This window comes from Chenopodium quinoa, unplaced genomic scaffold (assembly GCF_001683475.1).
Source record: "Chenopodium quinoa cultivar QQ74 unplaced genomic scaffold, ASM168347v1, whole genome shotgun sequence".
Lineage (NCBI taxonomy): Eukaryota > Viridiplantae > Streptophyta > Magnoliopsida > Caryophyllales > Amaranthaceae > Chenopodium > Chenopodium quinoa.
Window position 1 is genome coordinate 531426 of NW_018743108.1, and position 22394 is coordinate 553819.

A 22394-nucleotide genomic window follows, 5' to 3' on the forward strand; every position below is an offset into this window, starting at 1 on the left:
ATGTCTTGTTGTTTACAAGGCCTCTCGAAGAGCGAGACTATGAAAAATGCATGGTCGTGCTCAGATGGATTTTAGGAATCATCTGCTTATTAACATTAAAACTCGGATTTCGAGAAACACTTCTGGACGTAACAGAGATGACTAGTAATCTTACTCTGTAGTTCTTGAAGAGACATGAAGAGACATAGGATAAGGGCTATACACTAAATTCACACTTGTCCGGAAGGACAAGTGGGAATGAAAGGAAGGGTGTCCTTCGAACAAGTGTATTATTCTGATAACGGGTTCAGAATTATTAGAAAGCTAATATATTCAGTAAGGTCAAGTGATCGGAATGCCTGGGTGGAGGCCGCTTCCGATCAGTAATATTAATATAATTAATATTACAGCTTAATCTTGACTGAACCCTTCGGGTCACACCCAAGAAAAATATACGAGCCAACTCGACGAATTAATTCGGAATAAAAAAATTCATCGCCCGAGTGTCAAAAATTTAGACGTCGGAAATTCGAGCTTGGAGTGTCGATACCGAGCGTCTGAGAATCGCAAATGTCGAGCCAAAATTTAGGAATTGGCGAGACGGGAAAATGCATCAAGTAACAAGTAAAATTCTAGCCACGCAAAAGGCTAGGAATGCATGCCAAATAGGAGCATGGCACGTGGCAGCATACATGGCAAAACACCATGTGGCAGCACACGTGGCCGCCACGTTGGCAGCCGCCAAGTGGCAGCAGCCACGTTGGCAGCCGCCACATTGGCAGCCACCTAGTGGCAGCCACCAAGTGGCAGCGTGCCACGTTGGCAGCGTGCCACGTGGGAGCGCCATGGTGGCGGCGCGCCACGGTGGCGACACATGTGGCAATGGTCGTGGACCTGGGTTGGTGGGTCATGGACACGGGCCAAAATAAAATGGGCCAACCTAACCCAACTTGGGGCTCAAGGTTGGGTGACAGATGGTTAGTTCACATTGCATGTGAAATGCCTTGGGGACCAAGTGAGAAAGTGGTCCACACCTAACCATGTGACACTTGTTACTTGTTCCTTTGTTTATTTAACTAAGGGTTGAATTCACCAATCTTTCCATGTGGGATCTTTTTGTGAAAAGTCCCACATTGAAAGATGAGTGAAATTCACAAGGCATACTTCCTTATAAATAGTCATGGAATGGCTTGAGAATTCTTTGTTTGAGTGGGAGTTAAAAAGAGCATTCCATAATTTTCGGGAAAACTCTTAAACTCATATAACACTCGGGTTTTGGTTGGACCTTGCTAACCCCAAGGTAGGGGACCTTAAAGTTGTGTTCGTCTTTTATGTGTGGATACCATCGGAGGCGCGGCGCTTGACGTGCTCGTAGCTTTCATGTAAGAGCCCCAGTTTTTGGGCGAAGCTCGCTTCGAGGGTAAGATTCGTTATCTTTTCTTTGTGATTATTTATTTATGCTTTATGATTTTAATTATTGCGAGTGGTTCCTCGGGTCACGGTTTGTTTCCGCGGTGAGTCGGACTCACTAAACCCCAACAACTTCTCCTAGCTACCCTCCCAAGTCAATGAGGGCATTGCTTGATTTGGCTTGGGGGGAGATTTCTTGTATATATGGTAACTCTTTCTCTCTTTTCTGTATTTATTACTTTTCTAGTATAGTTTTTATTGCTTCCTAGTGTAGTTTTTATTTCTTGCCTTTATGAAAAAAATACAAAAAAATTGAAAAATATAAAAATTCAAAAATACGTTCCAATGAATTGTAAATCATGCTTCCCTGTGTCCCATACTTGGAAAATATTGTTTTGATTCTTGGTATATTATAATGAGCTTTGTGAATTTGTTGATCATGATTTGAAGATTAATTGTTTGGATTCCTAAACATGCCTCAATTTTGCCAACTATTTGTGAATATAGTGCTAGGCTAGTTAATTTGGTTAGGAATGTGTGATAGTTCCTAGTATGTCAAGGAATTTGAGTATTAATTTGCAACCATTAGTAATGTTTGTATGGCTCAATATTATGCACATTGAGGAGGACGAAGGCATTTGTTCTCTTAGGTAGTCTTCAGACAATATTAGATACATTTGTTCCCTTCTTGTTACCTTCTCTTTTAGATTTTCTCTCTCTCTACTTAGAATATTTCTCTCACTTAAATTCTCTCAACTTTGTTCATAACTGCATTCCTTAATCCAGATTTCTTCTGGTAACAATTTCTTCTTTTTTAATTTAAGTTATTTTACTTAATTCTTTCATTATGTCGTGCTTTATTGTTTTGATTAGTTTACATTTAATTATGTTTGATTAGTTTTATTTCTAGGGTTTATGGGGATCTAATAAATAATATGAAGGGGTAATTTGTGATTGTTAATTATGAATGCTTGATTAATTTCCTATTGATTGATTTAATGCTATGCAATTAGGTTTGGCCAGATTTAATTATATGAGTTTCGCAATATTAATTCAAGATTCGACAGATGAGAATTGATGTTTAGGCTTAATTACAATAGGCGGACTAATTTATAAATTGTTAAGTAGAGATTCGAAAGATGAGATTTAATACCGGTAAATTAACTCTGTGATTATAATACGTAGCAAAACCCCTTAGTAATCTGATTAATTGATGCTTGATGAATGCTTATTATGATTTGTCCTGGAATATTGTTTATTAGTGAACCTATGCCCTATGCTTTCCCTTCATTGATTTATACCCTTTTTATTCCCTTCCTACTCTTACCTTTTAGTATTTAACTACCTTTTTACAACAATTTGTTACTTAGTAATTTAGATTGCATTTAACTAATTAGGAGTAAATTGACTTGTTTCCCTGTGGTTCGACCCTTCTTCCCTATCTTAATAGTTAGTGGATTTAGGTTTTATTTTTTATTAGATGAATACGACTTGAGTCTGTTAGTGGCGCGGTGGACGCTGACGTGGCGCGATAGCAGCTACTGTAGGATTTTCTTGATTTAAGCTCCATACTTCGTCGACAAAGGAAACATTTTATGTATTTTTAAAGTGGTCGGGCCCCCTTGAGGGGTTGCCTATGTTTCCTTAAAAAGGAATCAGGCCAAACGTAGCTCTATCGGGTCATGAACCCATGCTACTAGGCATAAAATTTCTTGAGTTGTTCCAAGTGGTTAAATGGTTAAAACTGTTGCCATCCATGTCCACTAATTGTGCTGCTTTGCATGAAAAAGTGGATTTAACAAGGTATCGACCTAGCTAGTTTGGTCTAAAATTTGCCCTTGGATCTAACATATTTTTACGAAGTGCCTTAAGCACCAAGTCACCTTCCTTGATATTCCTAGTCTTGACTTTTATATTGAAATGTCGTGCCATACGATGTTGGTAGGTTTGGACATGATGCAAAGCTGCCAAGTGTTTTTCGTCAAGTAAGACTAGTTCATCATATCTTGCTCTAATCCAGTCGACTTCATCTAGTTGGCTTTCCAACGCGATTAGGAGAGAAGGGATTTCTAGCTCTATTGGTTGTATAACTTCAACTCCATAGACCAAAGAGAAAGGGGTAGCCCTCGTTGATGTACGAACAGAGGTTCGATAACCCCAAAGGGCGAAATGTAGCTTATTTGGCCAATCTTTGTAATTTTCCGTCACCTTTTCGATGATAGTTTTCACATTCTTGTTGGTTGATTCAACTGCACCTTTTGTTTATGTCATGCAGGGTGATGTTCTTTGATGCTTGATATGATATTTCTTTCATAGTTTTGCGCACTCGGCTTGGAAATGCGTTCCATTATCACTGATCATCTCATGAGGTACCCCATAGCGGCTTATGATATTTTTCTCAGTGAATTGAGCTACATGTTTTGCTGTTTGCTTAGCATATGAGGAAGCTTCGACCCATTTGGTGAAGTAGTCGATTACTACAAGGATGAACTCATGTCCCCCTTGTCCTGGTTACGTTATCTTTCCACTGATGTCGATACTTATAGTAGAGAAAGGCCATGGAGAAGTATATGTGTAGAGAAGCGAAGGTGGAACGTGCTGCAAATTTGTGTAGACTTGACACCTCATACATTTCTTAACATATTCATGACAGTCTCTGTCCATGGTAGTCCAATAATAACCTTGTCGTTGAAACTTTTGGACTAACATTTTAGCATTCATATGCGTTCAACATATTCCGCCGTGGAGGTTTTCCATGGTTTTGCACGCTTCAGTCTTAGCTATGCATAAGAGATTTCTCCCTTGAGCGGTCCTTTTGTGGAGTTCTCCTCTAATGAGCACATACTGTGAGGCTAGGAGCCTCAAAGCACGACCTGCCCTTTTATCAGTATTAGGAGGGAATTCTCCCTTCGTCACGTAATTAAGGATATATGTATACCATGGCTCTTCATCTTCTTCTTGTGCTTCTTGTTCATCATCGAGTGCGTAAACATAAGCCAACTCATATCTTCTTTCTATGGTCTATGGCATTCTGATTGTGTCTGTTGGAATTTGAACCATTGATGCTAATTTAGCCAGCGCGTCGACAAAATGGTTTTCTTCTCTACGCAAGTACGTATATTCCACTTCATCTAGTTGCTCTGTGAGAGTTTCCAGACGAGCTTGATATTTAGTGAGACTTTCACTTCTAACTTTCCACCTTTTAGAAATCTAACCGATGATCAGTGACAAGTCACCGTAGATTCTGAGTTTCTTAATTCAAGGGCCATAGCTGTTTCCAATCCCAAGATGCATGGTTCATATTCTGCAATATTGTTGGTGACATCAAAGTCGAGCTTCATGGAAATCGGAATGTGCTCTTCGTTGGGTAATACGAGCAAGACTCCCACACCACAACCCTTTTTTTCGAAGCTCCATCGAAATAGAGCATCCAGCTATCATCTTCCGTCATGAGTAGTTCTTCATCAGGGAAATCATACTCTTCTTCTTCTTTCTCAACTTCTTCTAGTGGGAAATCTGCTAGGAAGTCAGAATTCGCAGAACCTTTAATAGCCTTTTGTGGTACAAATTTTAAGTCAAACTAAGCAAGGTTTACTATCCACCTCGATAATCTACCATTGAGTGTTGCTTTTTTGAGCAAATACTTGAGAGGGTTCATCTTAGATACAACATGCACTGTATGAGTGAGCATGTAATGTCTTAATTTCTGCGCAGCCCACACGAGTGCAAGACACAACTTCTCAAGTGTTATGTACCTGGTTTCATAACCTTGAAGCTTTTTACTCAAGTAGTAGATTGCATTTTACTTACTTTCGATTTCCTGTGCTAGCATTGCCCCCATTGTTTCTCTTGTGACCGTAAGGTAGAGTCGAAGAGGAAAGTCAGGCATTGCTGGCGCTAGCACGGGTGGGTTTGCCAAGTATTCCTTGATCTTGTCGAAAGCTTTTTGGCAATCATAATCCTATGTAACTGGAGCATTCTTCTTGAGTTTCTTGAATATAGGTTCACATATTGTAATCTTCCGATAAAACCCTGAATATCCTTCTTAGTCTTTGGTGGTGGCATGGCCATGATTGCTTTGTATTTTGTGGGATCAATTTCAATTCCTCGAGAACATATCACATAGCCAAGTAGCTTGCGAGATGTAACTCCGAATGCACATTTTGCCGGATTCAACCTCACATTATATTTACGGAGTCTTTCAAAGAATTTGAAAAGTGCAATGATGTGGCCTGGCCGATCTTTTGATTTGACAATCATATCGTCAACATACACCTTAACCTCTTTATGCATCATATCATGTAATAATGCTGTGGTTTCTCTTTGGTAGGTGGCACCCGTATTTTTCAACCCGAATGGCATTACCGTATAACAATATGTACCCCATTGTGTGATGAATGTTGTTTTCTCCATGTCTTCCTCGACAATTAATACTTGATTATATCCTGCACAGCCGTCCATGAATGATAGGAGTGCATGATTTGCTGTGTTATCGACCAGAATGTCAATGTGAGGTAGAGGGAACCCATCTTTCGGGATTTCCTTGTTGAGATCCCTGTAATCAACACACATTCTGACCCTTCCATCCTTCTTCAGAACTGGAACCACATTAGCTATCCATTCCGGATACTTGGATACTTTGATGAAACCTACATCCAATTTCTTTTTGATTTTTTCCTTGATTTTGAGAGCCACATCTGGTTGCATATGTCACAACTTTTGTTTGACGGGCTTCATACTTGGAATGAGCGGTATTGTATGCTGAGCTATATCCCTGTTAATTCCTAGCATATCTTGGTATGACCAAGCAAATACATCAACAAATTTACTAAGAACGTTAATTATCTCTTCGCGTTCGTCTTGACTTAGTGTTAATCAAATTTTAACTTCTTTGGTAGTCGTATCATTGGAAATATTAACTGTATTTGTATCTTTGATGATTGCTGTCTTATTTTGGTGTTCTTCCATTGCTTTTACTATTTTTTGGTCATTTTTATCATTAGCAAAGAAATATTGATCATGGTTAGGGAAATGACACGCATCGTAAGCAAAGGTACTCGTTTCATTGAATTCATTGGTCATTACATCAAGGAGAGCAAGGTCAGCTGCGACCTCGGCGGAATTATTTGGGATAGAGAGAGGAGACTCAACAAGGGACTTAGCATTAAGGGGAACTACACTAGACTCTATGGCATAAAGGGGGTTGGCCTTAGATCCTAAAGACTTGTCTACAGACTCAAACTCGGACTCGGACCTAGACGATTCAGATTCATCAAACATAGGACCTTCGCCAGCGGTCACTTCCAACTTCTCTCCACTTGGCGTAGTAATATTCACTGTCTTGCGCCCTCCGTTTGAAACATCATCATTCGGGATGAATAACTTAGAGGGGTCAAAATCTTTGCTTGATATGACAGCTTGAATGAGCTCAGAATCGTCATTGCTGACATTCTTAGGTTCGTTCTTTTCTTGTCCTAAAAGAAGATTAATGATCATATCATCAGAGCTTGGACCAGCTGGTTTCTCAGTTGTGAAGAACTCATCGCCTTCGTCGACGAAGTCACAATCAAGGATCATCTTGAAACCTGGCTTTCGCTTCCCATTGTGGACGAAAGGCTCAGGGAATTCATAGCATGGGAAGTTTTCCTCTTCTTTAATGTATTGGCCGTTTAGAGTGAAGGGGTATGGATCCATGACAATTTTCGTCTTCATGGTTTGAGCATTATTGCAAGCCTTCATTTTCAATAGAGCCTGTTTCATATCTTCTTTTTTTGGCTTGAATCCCAAGCTAAAGGTATCCTTCTTTGGTGCACCAGGATGGCTCCAAAGTTGTGCCATTTTCTTTTTGAGTCTAAGGGTCATTCTAGGAAAATGCCCTTGCTTCTTCATAATGGCATTAACATTGGTGTTTGGATCAAAGTCGAGGTGACACTTCTCCTCTTATTCGATCATGAGCACATCGTCTAATGAAAAACCCTAGAGATCTTCATCTTCCCTGTCATGTTCGACATAGACAATGGGAGTATCAATAACTTGAATGCGCATAGGGGAGGAATTAATGGTGATTGGAATCCCTTTAACTATAGCTTTCACCTTTTGGTGAAGTGATGACGGAATCACCCGCAGCTCATGAAGCCAAGGACGTCCTAACAACAAATTGAAAGAAGCCTTAATGTCCACCACCTGAAACTTGGTGCGACTTTCAATGGCTCCAGTAGTTATATTTAACATGATAGTACCCACAGCTTGGCGGCGAGTATCATCATAAGCACGAATCCCCTAAGTAGAGGGAATCAATTCTTCATTTTTATGCCCAACTTCTTTGTAGTGTGGAGTGGGCATACTTTGATTGCTAAGCCATTATCAACCAGGCTCATAGGAACATTCATCTGCCTACACACCACAGTGAGGCGTAAGGTCTTGTTATGTTCGTCCCCTTCCGAGGCCGGGGACAGATCCTTGTTAGAGAAAGAAATCAGATTACAAGTACTTGGCAATTAAGTAGTGAGAAAGCAAACCAGCCCTTGAGGAGTCATATCACTATCAACTCCTATTTTCACCAGAGCATTCATCATAGTCTTTCGATGCTCGTGGAAGGTGGCCAAAATCTTCCATAAATTCATTTCCACCTTAGTCTTTTGTAATTGTTTAATCACATCGTTGTTCACAGGGTCGATGGGATCAACTATTGGTTGTTATTGTGGTGGAGGTGCACTAGGCTGTTGAAACCATCCATTTTTGGTGAGAACCTTGACCTCAAGGTCTCCCTAAACATATCCACTAGTGCCAAGAGATGAAAGGCTATATCTTTGAGATAGACGTCTTCGTCATCACTATGCCAAATTCCATTCACTTCTTCACACTTTGAAACAAATACAACTTTTGGTAGAGGTTCATTCACAGGTTGAATGAGTATTGACGAATCAAAGGAGACTTCGTCTCCCATGATGGCCAAAGCATTAGAAAGGGGACCTGTTTGAATATTGGGCTTCTTGCCCCCTAGAGGGACAGGAAGTTTATTAGCATCAATCAGGTCTTGGATTTCATCCTTCAACCTCCAACACTTCTTAGTAGTACGACCTTTGCCTTGATGAAACTTGCAATGAGAATTGGGGTCATAGCTAGAAGTTTTGTTCTCTAGTCGAGGTTCTGGAAAGGGTCCAATTGGCATAATTAGTCCTTCACTATGCAAGCGATAAAAGCGACATCGTAGCTCATTCCTAATGGCGTGTAAACCCTCCTTTGCCTTTGGAATCTTTGAGTGGGAGCATTAAGAGCTAACACATCATTGACATTGACGTTGTTGTTAGCATTATTGGGCTTGGAAGACGAAGAAGAAGGAGTGTCGTTCTTCATATTTTTCCAAGTGTTGTTGTTGTTGTTGTTGCTACCAATAGTCTTGATCAGTTCATCTATCTTTGAAGGTATTCAAAGGCAAAAACTTCAAGTGCACTTGTACTTATAAGTCAGATTTGCTATAAATAGGCAAACCATCTCTTTCTCCTTGGGAGGATCCACCGAAAATGCAGCTGTTTCTCTCCACCTACTTAGATATGTAGTGAAGCCTTCATTCTTGTAATACCCCGTATTTTTTAGTCATTAAATATGGATTTTCCGAAATATTTTATCATACAAAATATTTATATAATAATTTATACCTATATTTTAAAATGATTTTAATTATACGAAGTCAAAGTTTGTCGTATCCAAATCAAATTTTCAACCGTTAATACCCTGTACCCGATTTAGACGACAAAGTACCAAATTCGCTACTTATACATGAGTCCAATTCATATGTGTAGTACATTAGTACTACACAAAAATAGTACATCAATTTACCTAGCATAACATTCTACTTCTATGTATTTTTTTTTAAAAATAAAATAAAATAATGTTTGTTTTGATGTGGGCAAGGTGGGAGTTAATTACCCACTTGCCTCCTTCTTTAATACTAATGTTGAAGCATTCCCCAATTTTCCTATAAATAGCCATGAATCCATCTCCTTCCAAACCATCAACTCCTTCTTTCCTCTTCATTTCTTTCTTTCATTCTAGCTTCTTTCATTCTAGCTTCTTTCTTTCATCAAGAGTTGGCTGGAATTCCACCATTACCGCCACCTAGCGTCAACGGCCACCGACCACCACAAGAGCAGCCCCCTCCTTCCTTGTATTACACCGTAAGCCATATACTTCTTTGTCTAGTACTACTACTACTGCTTCTTCTTCTTCTTCTTCTTATTATTATTATTATTATTATTATTATTATTATTATTATTATAAGCATGACTAGTACTCCTATTTTATACTACTAGACTACTACTACTCACTACTACTTACAAAAGTAGTACTACTACCTTATTATTATTATTATTATTATTATTATTATTATTATTATTATTATTATTATTATTATTATTATTATTATTATTATTATTATTATTATTATTATTATTATTATTATTACGGATCATTAAAGATTATTTCTTAAATAGAAGTGTTAATTTTATAAAAAGGTTATGATAATAAATTGTTCATGCACAACTAGTCAAAGTCGATAGTCTAAGTCCTTGTGTCTAAGGGTTGAAAAGTATTTGATTAGGATTATTGGTTTGTTATGGGAGGAATTTCGAGTTCAAAATTAGGAGTTCCGTACTTGTGTGCAAGGAGCAAGGTACGTACACGTGGCTCGATCTTTTAAAAAGTGACTTTTATATGCAGCGTGATTTACATGTCAATTGATTTTGAACCATGTTTAAAAGTTTGTGAAATATATTTCGGTAAACCATGTTTTAAGTGTTTAATCTCAAATGTTTAATATTTCATACGGTTTATTATAAACTTGTACTGATATTCAAGATGTTTTAAAAAGGATGTTTTATTGTTTAAATTATCCCGAGTGTGGGATATTGGAAGGTTTCTTTAACAAGATTTACTCCTTGGATCTTTGGATTTTTAACTCCCACTATGTGGAGTAAGTTGAAGACTATGGACTTTGTATGACCTAGTCTTTCCCCTTGATAGCACTATGTAAAGGAGTTACTATCTTGGGGGTGTACACACTTAGATAGGAAAATGATTTATGAAAATATGGGCTGATCCATCCTATTCGGAATTATCTTTGGAAAGTTGGTTATTTCGGAAATTGGTTCTTTTGACAAGTTTTTATACATGAATATATATTCAGGAATGGTTTGGATAATTTATGATTTATTAAAGTTAAGTTTTTTCGAAAGCATGTTTAATTAATTAAATTGATTTTACATGTCTAGCATTTGGATGTACTTAGCATTTTGGCTAATATGTATTTGTTTTGCTTTGGGCTTGGCCCTACTTATCATTTTGATAAGTAGATAGGTGGGCGATCGGACAACGTGAACTATATGCTGCATTAGGAATGATGGGCGGTGATCACCTAGTTTAATTTAGTAAACATAGTATTAGTGGTATAGCTACTTTGAAAGTGTATCAAACTATTATTATTACTATTATTATTAAAATATAAGTATTGTTTTCCGCTGCAAAACTCTGTTAAGCCTTACGTAATCACGTGGTGGTAATACTCCCATGATACTCCATAAAGTTGAATCAATATTGTTAATATTAAAGGGTAATATGGGGGTGTTACAAAGTGGTATCAGTTTTCGGGTCTTAAAAAGATAAAAATTGGAATATAAAGCTGACGGGTAGACCTAAGAAGGGCATATAGGATAGAGTTTCACTTTCGTTTTTTCCGAAAATATATATTAAGTATGTATTTAAGTAAAAACTACTTTCTATTTTAATACGGAAAAAGATTAATAATGGGGATTATTGGATTGACAATGAGCTCTGGCTAAGGCAGGATTTGGGCTCTGGCCAACGTCGACCCTAACCTCTCCTACCTAGGATCTCATTGGTCCAATTAATCAACATTATGAATCAAGTATTCAACTTATAACTATATATAATATTTTTGAAATTAAAAGAATTTGAAACGTATTCAAAAAGTAATTTCAAACTTTACGTGAATTATTTGCATATGGACTATGCAAACGTCCAAACTATATTTTAGAATACAAAGGTTTGAAAAAAAATTCGAATTGCATTGAGATTGGTAGTCTTTTGGGAATTTTATATCCCAAGGTATATTAGTGAAGGTTTATGGATTATTCGATAATTATTCCTAAATTGGAAAAGGATTGGGAGGTGAATTGCACTCTTAAGTAAATTATATGATGAAGTGTTTTGTTAATTTGTGTGTTATAATTGCATGCAAATTATGATAAAATCTTGTGATGATTTATTTTGAGATGCTATCTAGAGTTTCTTTTAAATGGCAATTTAAACTTACCAATTAAGTTGATAAAACGTTTAGTATCTTGTGAACAGTAATCACAATCTTGAGTCTTAGATGGTAGATGAATAATTTGTTTGTAAATTCATGTGTCTAATTACCACATTATTCAGGATTATGTCTCTAAGGCAACGAATTAAGAAGGGGAGTAAGTCCAAAGTCAGCTCTATCATCAAAAGGCTAACCAAAATAACCGAAAACATAGCCGGTATTGTCTTAAACTAGGGAAAAGCCCATAATGACCTTGATTCTTTTGGGGATGTTTTTAAGAGAGTAGCTACGGCCAAATCACCCACTTACTTTGGCAAGGTAGACCCAGCAAACTTAGAAAATTGGGTGAGAAAGTTTAATAAACTTTTTGATGCTATAAATTGTCCTGAAGAATTAAAAGTCAATAATGTTGTTTATTACCTTAGAGAGGAAGCCGATTTATGGTGGATTCAAAGGAGGAATGAATTACTGAGTATTCCTAACTTTTGGTGGGCTGAATTTAAGGAGGCTTTAAGAGAGAAGTTTTATCCTTCCTACTTGAGGAAACAAAAGTGTATGGAGTTTACGAACCATAGGATGGGGAACATGACAATTAATGAGTATTATAGCAAGTTCATTGAGTTGATGAGATTTGCACCTAAGGTAGTACCAACTGAAGCACTTAAGGCACAGAGGTTTGAGCAAGGTTTGATTTTGACCCTTCAAGGAAAACTAGGAGGAGTGACCTTTAAAACTTTAGATTAGGTATATGGGAGAGCAGCGCACCTTTATGGGACCAAGGGGAGAGAGCTAGAGGGAAACTATTCCGAGGAAAAGAGGAAGCCTAGTGGGACTTTCAATGGGAGTGAGAAGAAACCCAAAGTTGAGGGGAACCCGAGTGGGAATTTCAATGGGAAAAGGGACAACAAGGGTAATTTTGAAAGAGGGAATAGGAACCGAGGGATTGGAGACAAGCCCAAGAGAACCTATTTTTGCAAGAGATGTACGAAGAACCACCCAGGAAGGGATTGTGAGGGAAACCTAGTGACTTGCCGCTACTGTCAAAAGCTAGGTCACCGTGAGTATGAGTGTTATAAGAAGGTCTCTTATGAGCAGTCAGGTAAACCCCAAGATGAGAAGAACCAACCCAAGCAAGCTGAGCCCAGTGGATTCATTCCTAAGTCAACACCCAACAATAGTGGAGCCGCTCCCAAAGGTCGTGTGTTCGTGATGAACAGTCGTGAGGCTGCAACTAGTTCTGATGTGGTAATTGGCAATTTCTTTATTTGTTCTATGTCTACTAAAGTCTTGTTTAATTCAGGGGCGTCTCACTCTTTTATTTCTAGAAGTTTAGTAGATAGACTCAAGCTAGAGAGTCCGGTGTTTTTTTCCTTAGATATTGCTATCCCGTCAGGGAAAGTGGTGAGTTGCACTAAGATGCATCACGGTGTACCTCTTGTCATTTCAAAAGTAGAATTTCCGTCAGACTTAATCGAGCTTGACTTACAAGATCTTGATGTTATTTTGGGGATGGACTGGTTAGGCAAGTACAAGGCCCAAATTGATTGTGAGGCCCAAAAGGTCACGTTGTTTGGCCCGGGCAAAGTGAGGGTAACCTATCAAAGGGAGGAAAAGAAATCGGGGCTAAAGATCATATCTGCTTTGCAACTTAAAAAGTTTGTAGCAAAAGGAAATCCACTGTATTTGTGTAGTGTCCAACGGATAGAAGAAGGAGATAGAGATGATGGGAAAAATATTTCAGTAGTAAATGAATTTCTCGATGTCTTTCCTCAAGAGATTCCAGGGATGCCGTCAGTGAGAGATGTAGAATTTACTATGGACTTAGTGCCAGGGACATGACCTATTTCAAAGGCTCCATATAGGATGGCCCCGGCTGAGATGAAAGAGCTGAAGACTCAATTAGACGACTTGTTAGAGAAAGGATATATCCGGCCTAGTTCATCACCATGGGGTGAACCAGTTTTGTTCTTGAAGAAGGATGGAAGCTTGAGGTTGTGCATAGATTACCGCGAGTTGAACAATGTGACGATCAAGAATAAGTACCCGCTGCCTAGGATAGATGATTTGTTCGACCAGTTGAAAGGGGCGGGAATATTTTCGAAGATTGATTTGAGGTCAGGGTATCACCAGTTGAGGATAGCAGAGTCGGACTTTGCAAAAAGTGCTTTTAGGACTCGTTATGGTCACTATGAATTCACTGTAATGCCATTTGGGTTAACCAATGCACCTGCTGTTTTCACGGATTTAATGCACCGGATTTTTAGGCCATACTTGGATAAGTTTGTTGTGGTGTTTACCGATGATATTTTGGTGTATTCAAGAAACCCGGAAGAGCATGAGGATCATTTGAGGATGGTATTTTAAACCATGAGAGAGCATCAATTGTATGCCAAACTTTCAAAGTGTGAGTTTTGGTTGGAATAGGTAGCTTTCCTAGGTCATGTGATTTCTAAGGGGGGAGTATCGGTGGATCCAGCAAACGTAAAGGTTGTAAGTTAATGGCCGACCCCAAGGAGTGTGTCAGATGTTTGGAGTTTTCTTGGGTTAGCAGGTTATTATAGGAGATTTGTTAAGGATTTCTCGAGAATTGTAAGGCCGATGACGAGCTTAATTAGGAAAGAATGTAAGTATGAGTGGACTCCAGAGTGTGAGAAGGCTTTTCAGACATTGAAAGAGAAGTTGACTACGACACCTATGTTAGCCCTGCCTGATGTAAGTGAGCAATATGAGGTGTATAGTGATGCGTCAAAGTTCGGGTTAGGTTGTGTGTTGATGCAAAATCGAAAGGTGATTGCTTATGCCTTGAGACAGTTGAAGCCTTATTAGGTGAATTACCCGACCCATGACTTGGATTTAGCTGCAATTGTATTTGCATTGAAGATTTGGAGACACTACTTGTATGGAGTGACATGTAGGATTTTCACCGATCACAAGAGTTTAAAGTACATATTCACTCAAAAGGAGTTGAACAGGAGACAACGACGATGGTTGGAGTTGATTAAGGATTATGACTTGGAGATTCAGTATCATGAAGGGAAAGCAAATGTTGTAGTTGATGCATTAAGTAGGAAGTCAAGTCATACAGTTAACGCAATGATCTTACCAGATCAATTATGTGTGGAGTTCCAAAAGATGAATTTGGAAGTATTGGAACAGGGAGAGGTGAAGAAAATTTTGAGTTCCTTGTTGAGCAAACCGTCAATGTATGATGAGATTCGAGAAAGTCAGCCTGGGGACGAGAAGTTGAACAAGATTAAAGAAAAGATCGAGGAAGGGCAAATATTGGACTGTGCAATAGCCGATGATGGAAGCATGAGGTTTAAAGGGAGATAGTGTGTTCCACATAATCGAGGTTATTTGAAGAAGAATTTGATGGAGGAAGCTCATAGTTCTCCTTATTCAATGCATCCCAGAGGGGATAACTTGTATAAGGACATGAAAAATACATTATGGTGGCCGAACATGAAAAGGGAAGTAGCAGAATTTGTGGCTAGATGTTTAACTTGTCAAAAGGTCAAGATCGAGCATAAGAGACCCCAAGGAACAGTACAATCCTTGGAGGTGCCTAGTTGGAAGTGGGATTCGATCTTTATGGATTTCGTGGGAGCCTTACCCAAGACTCGAGTAGGAAATAATACAATTTGGGTCATAGTGGATCGACTAACGAAATGTGCAACATTCATACCCATGAGGAGTACATGGTCGATAGATCAATTGGGAAGAGCGTATGTGAAATTTGTGGTGAAATACCATGGTGTGCCCAAGGACAACATCTCGGATAGAGACTCAAGGTTCTTATCCAATTTCTGGCAGAGTTTACAAAAGGCTATGGGGACTAACTTGTTGATGAGCACTGCATTCCACCCCGCAACCGATGGTCAAACAGAGAGAACAATAGAGACATTAGAGGATATGTTGAGATCATGTGTCATGGAGTACTAGGGTTCATGGGAAGATCATTTGGACTTGATAGAATTTTCCTACAACAACAGTTATCGTGCAAGCATTGGGATGGCGCCATTTGAGGCTTTGTATGGGAGAAAGTGTAGAAGCCCGATATGTTGGAATGACATAAGTGAGACAGTTACACTGGGGTTAGAGATGATCGAAGAGACGGTGAAACAAGTAAAGATGATTCAAGAGAAAATTAAAGCCGCACAAGATCGTCAAAAGATTTATGCGAATTTGAAGAGGAGGGATGAGGAATACGAAGTAAGTGAGAAAGTTTTATTGAAAATATCTCCGATGAAGGGAGTGATGAGGTTCGGGAAAAGAGGAAAGTTAATCCCGAAGTATATTGGACCATACGAGATCATCCAGAAGGTGGGAAAAGTAGCATACAAGTTGGATTTACCTAACGAGTTAGAGAGAGTTCACAATGTGTTCCATGTGAGCCAAATTCGGAAGTACATACCAGACGTTCGTTTCTAATGTCTTACAGCCTGAGACCATCGATATGTTGACTTATGAGGAAAGACCTGTGAAGATTTTGGATAGTAAAGTGAGAAGCACTAGGAACAAGGATGTTAAGATAGTTAAGGTTTTATGGTCAAACCATAAAACCGAGGAAGCTACTTGGGAAGCCGAAGTAGATATGAGGAAAAGATATCCATAATTGTTTTCTAAGGTTAGTAGTCGAGTTACGGGGGCGTAACTCCTTTTAAGGAGGGTAGAATGCGATAGAGGTTTGTGCTTTTGACCCTTTTTGGTTAGTTTTGAGTCATTTTGAGTTGTTATGCGTTATACCTAAGTCATAGTTTGAGTTTTTCCAAATCATTGTAGGTTGTGCATGAGTCAATTTGAACAATTTAAAAAAATTTACTTATTTTCAACTTAAGTTTAGAGGTCGAAACTTCTTTTAAGGGAGGTAGACTGTAATACCCCGTATTTTTAAGTCATTAAATATGGATTTTCCGAAATATTTTATCATACAAAATATTTATATGATAATTTATACCTATATTTTATAATGATTTAATTATACGAAGTCAAAGTTTGTCGTATCCAAATCAAATTTTCAACCGTTAATACCCTGTACCTTATTTAGATGACAAAGTACCAAATTCGCTACTTATACACGAGTCCAATTCATATGTGTAGTAAATTATTACTACACAAAAATAGTACATCAATTTACCTAGCTTAACATTCTACTTCTATATATTTAAAAAAATAATAATAAAATAAAATGTTTGTTTTGATGTCGGCAAGGTGGGAGTTAATTACCCACTTGCCTCCTTCATTAATACTAAGGTTGAAGCATTCCCCTATTTTCCTATAAATATCCATGAATCCATCTCCTTCCAAACCATCTCCTCCTTTCCTCTTCATTTCTTTTTTTCATTCTAGCTTCTTTCAATCTAGCTTCTTTATTTCATCAAGAGTTGGCCGGAATTCCACCATTACCGCCGCCTACCGTCGACGGCCACCGACCACCACAAGAGCAACTCCCTCCTTCCTTGTATTGCATTGTAAGCCATATACTTCTTTCTCTAGTACTACTAGTACTGCTTCTTCTTCTTCTTCTTCTTCTTATTATTATTATTATTATTATTATTATTATTATTATTATTATTATTATTATTATTATTATTATTATTATTATTATTTCTATTATTATTATCATTGTTGTTGTTGTTGTAAGTATTGTAGTTCTTGTTGTTGATATTTTTGCTACTACTACTACTACCTACGTACTACCTTCTTCTTCTTCTTCTTCATCTTCTTCTTCTTATTATTATTATTATTATTATTATTATTATTATTATTATTATTATTATAATAAGCATGACTAGTACTCCTATTTTATACTACTAGACTACTACTACACACTACCACTTACGAAGTAGTACTACTACCATATTATTATTATTATTATTATTATTATTATTATTATTATTATTATTATTATTATTATTATTATGGATCATTAAAGATTATTTCATAAATACAAGTGTTAATTTTATAAAAAGGTTATGATAATAAATTGTTCATGATGCACAACTAGTCAAAGTCGATAGTCTAAGTCCTTATGTCTATGGGTTGAAAAGTATTTGATTAGGATTATTGGTTTGTTATAGAAGGAATTTCGGGTTCAAAATTAGGAGTTCTGTACTTGTGTGCAATGATCAAGGTACGTACACGTGGCTAGATCTTTTAAAAAGTGACTTTCATATGCAGCGTGATTGACATGTTAATTGATTTCGTACCATGTTTAAATGTTTGTGAAATATATTTCGGTGAAACATGTTTTAAGTGTTTGATCTCAAATGTTTAAATATTTCATACGGTTGATTATAAACTTGTACTGATATTCAAGACGTTTTAAAAAGGAAGTTTTATTGTTTAAATTATCCCGAGTATGGGATATTAGAAGGTTTATTTAACAAGATTTACTCCTTGGATCTTTGGATTTTTAACGCCCACTATGCGGATTAAGTTTAAAACTCTGGACTTTGTATGACCTAGTCTTTCCCCTTGATAGCACTATGTAAAGGAGTTACTAGCTTGGGGGGTGTGCACACTTAGATGGGAAAATGATTTATGAAAATACGAACTGATCCATCCTATTCGGAATTATCTTTGGAAAGTTGGTTATTTCAAAAATTGGTTCTTTTGTCAAGTTTTTATACATGAATTTCTATTCAGGAATGGTTTGGATAATTTATGATTTATTAAAGTTAAATCTTTTCGAAAGCATATTTAATTAATGAAAATGATTTTACATGTCTAGCATTTGTGTGTACTTAGCATTTTGGCTAATACGTATTTGTTTTGTTTTGGCTTGGCCCTACTTATCATTTTGATAAGTAGATAGGTGATGGCGATCGGACAACGTGAACTATATGTTGCATTGGGAATGATGGGCAGTGATCACCTAGTTTAATTTAGTAATCATAGTATTAGTGGTGTAGCTACTTTGAAAGTGTATCAAACTATTATTATTACTATTATTATTAAAAGATATGTACTGTTTTCCGCTGCATAACTCTGTTAAGCCTTACGTAATCACGTGGCGGTAATACTCCCATGTTACTCCCTAAAGTTGAATTATTTTTGTTAATATTAGAGGGTAATATGGGGGTGTTACAATTCTCCTTCTATCTGAGAATGGAGAGTTGACATTCAGAAGTCTTGGCTTGGATGTTACACTTGTAAAGGTTCATAACGCTTTCAGTAACATCCTTCCAAGTCGCAACATGTTTGGATTCCAGAGAGTAGAACCACTGTTGACATGCGTGGTCACGTCTAATCCCTTAAGAGCCATGGTCGCAGAAAAAGCCTTCAAGTAGAACAGCAAATTATCAGTAGGCTTGAACTTGGGAATGTCAGTAGTGGAAAACTTTTCGAGAAGCTTATCCCTTATGGACGAAGAGGTGACAGGTTGCTCCACATAAGTGAACTCTTCAGAGATCTTACTCATCTGTTCTTTGATCTTGTCCATTGCAGCCACAGTGACATTGCTTTGATTGTCTTGCTCTACCGTGCTAACCCTGGTAGTGAGCGCTTGCATCATGGTAAACAACCTCTCGATGGACCTCTTAATGTTCTCAATATCGTCCTTAGAAGCCATTGGTTGAAAGTAGCCATCATGGTGGTTTCCTTGTACGCCTCTTTGGTATAAGAGGTTGTTGAGGTATTGACTCGAACCGTAACAACCTACCCCTGCTTCTTGACCAAGTGTTGTGACATCCAAACAAATACACCTTTAATGACTAGACTTAATCTTAACTCATCCGCAAAAGAAAAAGCAAGAAAAAAAAATTTCGAAAATTTTTTTATCTCCAAAAATAAAGTATGTATAGGAGGATACCATCCGACTTACTCCGAAAAAAAAACGAAACAAAAAAGAAAAAAAAACGACACAAGACCATCCTAAAGTACGACCATAAAATGGTACACGACAAAAGGAAAAGTGTGTGAACTTGACACGACATGTCAGTGATTAAGTGAGGTAATAGACACGTGTTATGACCATACAACAAGATATGATATTAAACCAGACATACGAACCACATAATCACGCACAAAGACCAAAAAAAAGACTGACTAGACAAATCTCCTGGGCACCGTGTCATGGTGCTGACTGTCGTGACACGGTAGAGTGCACCGTCAGACGTCACATTGCACCGTGTCATGACATTGCACACCGTAGCGTGGTAGGTCTCCCGTGACACGGTGCACAATTCCAAGCCTAAATTTGCGCAATTTCCTGGTTTTAATCAATTTTAAGTCCGTACTAATTACTATATGGAAATAAAAACCCTCGCTCATAGGTTAAACAAAATGAGCAAACAAATGTGGGTTAGCACCAAATAAACCACGTAGAATTTGGTCACGATGATGTAAAAAGAGTTCGCAACCTGAGGTCAAGATCTATGTTCAGATGCGTTAGCAAGGCAGCCTCTCTTGAGGGTGTATGCCAATGGGTAGCTCCGCGAGTTCGTGATGAAATCGAACTCGACTCCATGGTTTGGGTAGATTTAATAATTCGGATGAACCCTTATTTCCATGAGCGTTTTTTGGGTTGATAGAGCTTAAATCCCCCGGGGCTAAGACGTATGTAGAACACACACATTTTTTAAGAAAAACCGAACGAAGTTGACTATGGAAAGAGAAAATAAGCCACTGGTTGGATTTAAGGACTGCCGTGACACGGTAGAGTGTACCGTGTCACGGTTCTACACACAGTGTGACAATGTACGGCGCCGTGACACGGCAGCATCCGCCGTAGCGCGGCAGTCAAAAAATCTGACTTGTGCCTTTTTTTCCTTCGTTCGCAGTCAAGTTATTCAATTTTTACTACGGGACAGACCTAAATGCGATGTTAAAGCGTTTATGCTTATGCAAAAATGCCAAATTAATCACAGGAATATTTTTCAAGAATCTTTCAAGTCTCATCCACTCATCTTAATTAAATACCGATCACTCAAATTGATAAATAACCAAAATTCCTCCCCATTTATAATTCATGAGATTAATAACTCCATATGGTTCGGAACCACAAAAGCAGGATCATGGATGATGGTATGAAGTGAGTCATGTAGTCACATTCGCCCATATTGTCCTCTACTCGATTCTTATAGTGAAAGGTGATTCCTGCGATCTCAAAGGCATGCAAACAAAATATTCAATTTGCTCCAAACTATTATTAAGCTAAATTGGTTGAATATATATTAATGTAACATATAATTCTAAAATATCGTGATCATTTGATTAAATAACAAGATTAAAAAGGAGCCTAAACCGGTCGTCCAAATTATCTTATTAGGAGTAACTTTCAATTACATATTCCCTTTAAACATGCAATATGGTGATCATAATAAATAATAGAACAACATTAATATTGGAAACAATTTAACAAAAAATCCAACAATATAAAATCGTTAGAAAAAAAATAGAAATAAAGGGAACATAATTCTTACTTTGATTTTGTTTACTTGAAACTATAAAATAATAAACAAGTTAGTAAATTCAAGAAAAATTAATAAAACAATATTTAAATTAAATTAAATTATATAGAGTTGAGTTGGGGCCAAACCCTCAAACAGTTCTGCCTTTCATGCTTTGGTTTGAGGATAGAACCTGGAGTAAAGTACGGACTCCTTGGAGTGCTTAAGGAAAGAATTTCGAAAGAAGAAGGGTAGGCTAGTGTATAGGCTAGATCATAGAAGAGAGATAAGGAGAGTTAATTGATGCCCAGTACATCAGAAATGACGGGGTATTTATAGGGAAAATGAGTAGTGGGAACATACGGAACCCTAAAATGGATAATAACCCTAAAAACACTACTGCGACACAACAAAATATGCCGCGGGATATTTTTTTTGTGTGACACGGGAAATATCTTACATACGGGAGGTAAAACCCGTGAAGGGATTATGCGGAAAAGACACGGGAGTGTCCTATATATTAGCACTAGCATCGTGTCACGGGAAATCACACAATGACGCAGCAGTGAGCCCCGTGACGCGGTGCATTTTGCCGTGACGCGGAAGATTCTGCGTCCATTTTTCCGTCTTAATACATTTTTGCCCTTAATTAAGCTTTTTTAAGTTTCGATTGATAATATCGGGCAATTTGGATTTATTATTTATTAATTAGACGAAAATAATAATAATGGAAAATAAATAAAAAGGTTTGGTCCAAAATTAAAAATTAAACTATGCTTTGACTAAACATCAAGACTGGTCCATGGATTATTAAAAACTGAATTTAAATACGATTTTTTAAGCACTCTCAGGATTAGATACTGAACATTTTAATGACGGAGAAAGATTGTTTATCATCAGGTTTGGTTTCTAGGAGACATTTTTAGGTGTCTACAACAATGGGAATTAGGCTCGTTGGAGATTTGCTTTGATTTCCCTGTTTAGTATTTTAATTAATTTTTGAACATTTTAATGTATGACACTAAGATGAACCATTCAGGTTTTGGAGTAATTTAATTTCATGCAATTTTATTACTCCGTTTCTATTTAATTGTGGTTTAGAATTAAATATTAAGTCTATTCGATTATGAGAATATTCAACATAAGGTATCAAAACAAGTCTTGGATAAAGAAACACCTATTAAGTGAACATCAAATATTGTAATTGAAAATTATCCCTAATCAAGTTCGTTTAAATGATGGACGATTAACGATCTTTTGAGATTAGTGTGTAGTTTGAATTATAGCAC

General features: G+C 37.5%; 1 protein-coding gene across 1 annotated transcript; it reads left to right on the top strand.

Moving 5' to 3' along the window:
* The first annotated feature begins 12289 nt into the window (after positions 1-12289).
* Positions 12290-13552, top strand: LOC110731935. The gene is made up of 2 exons (XM_021911849.1): positions 12290-12398; positions 12474-13552. The coding sequence occupies exons 1-2, from the start codon at positions 12290-12292 to the stop codon at positions 13550-13552; spliced, it is 1188 nt and encodes a 395-aa protein (XP_021767541.1).
* The last annotated feature ends 8842 nt before the right edge of the window (positions 13553-22394 follow it).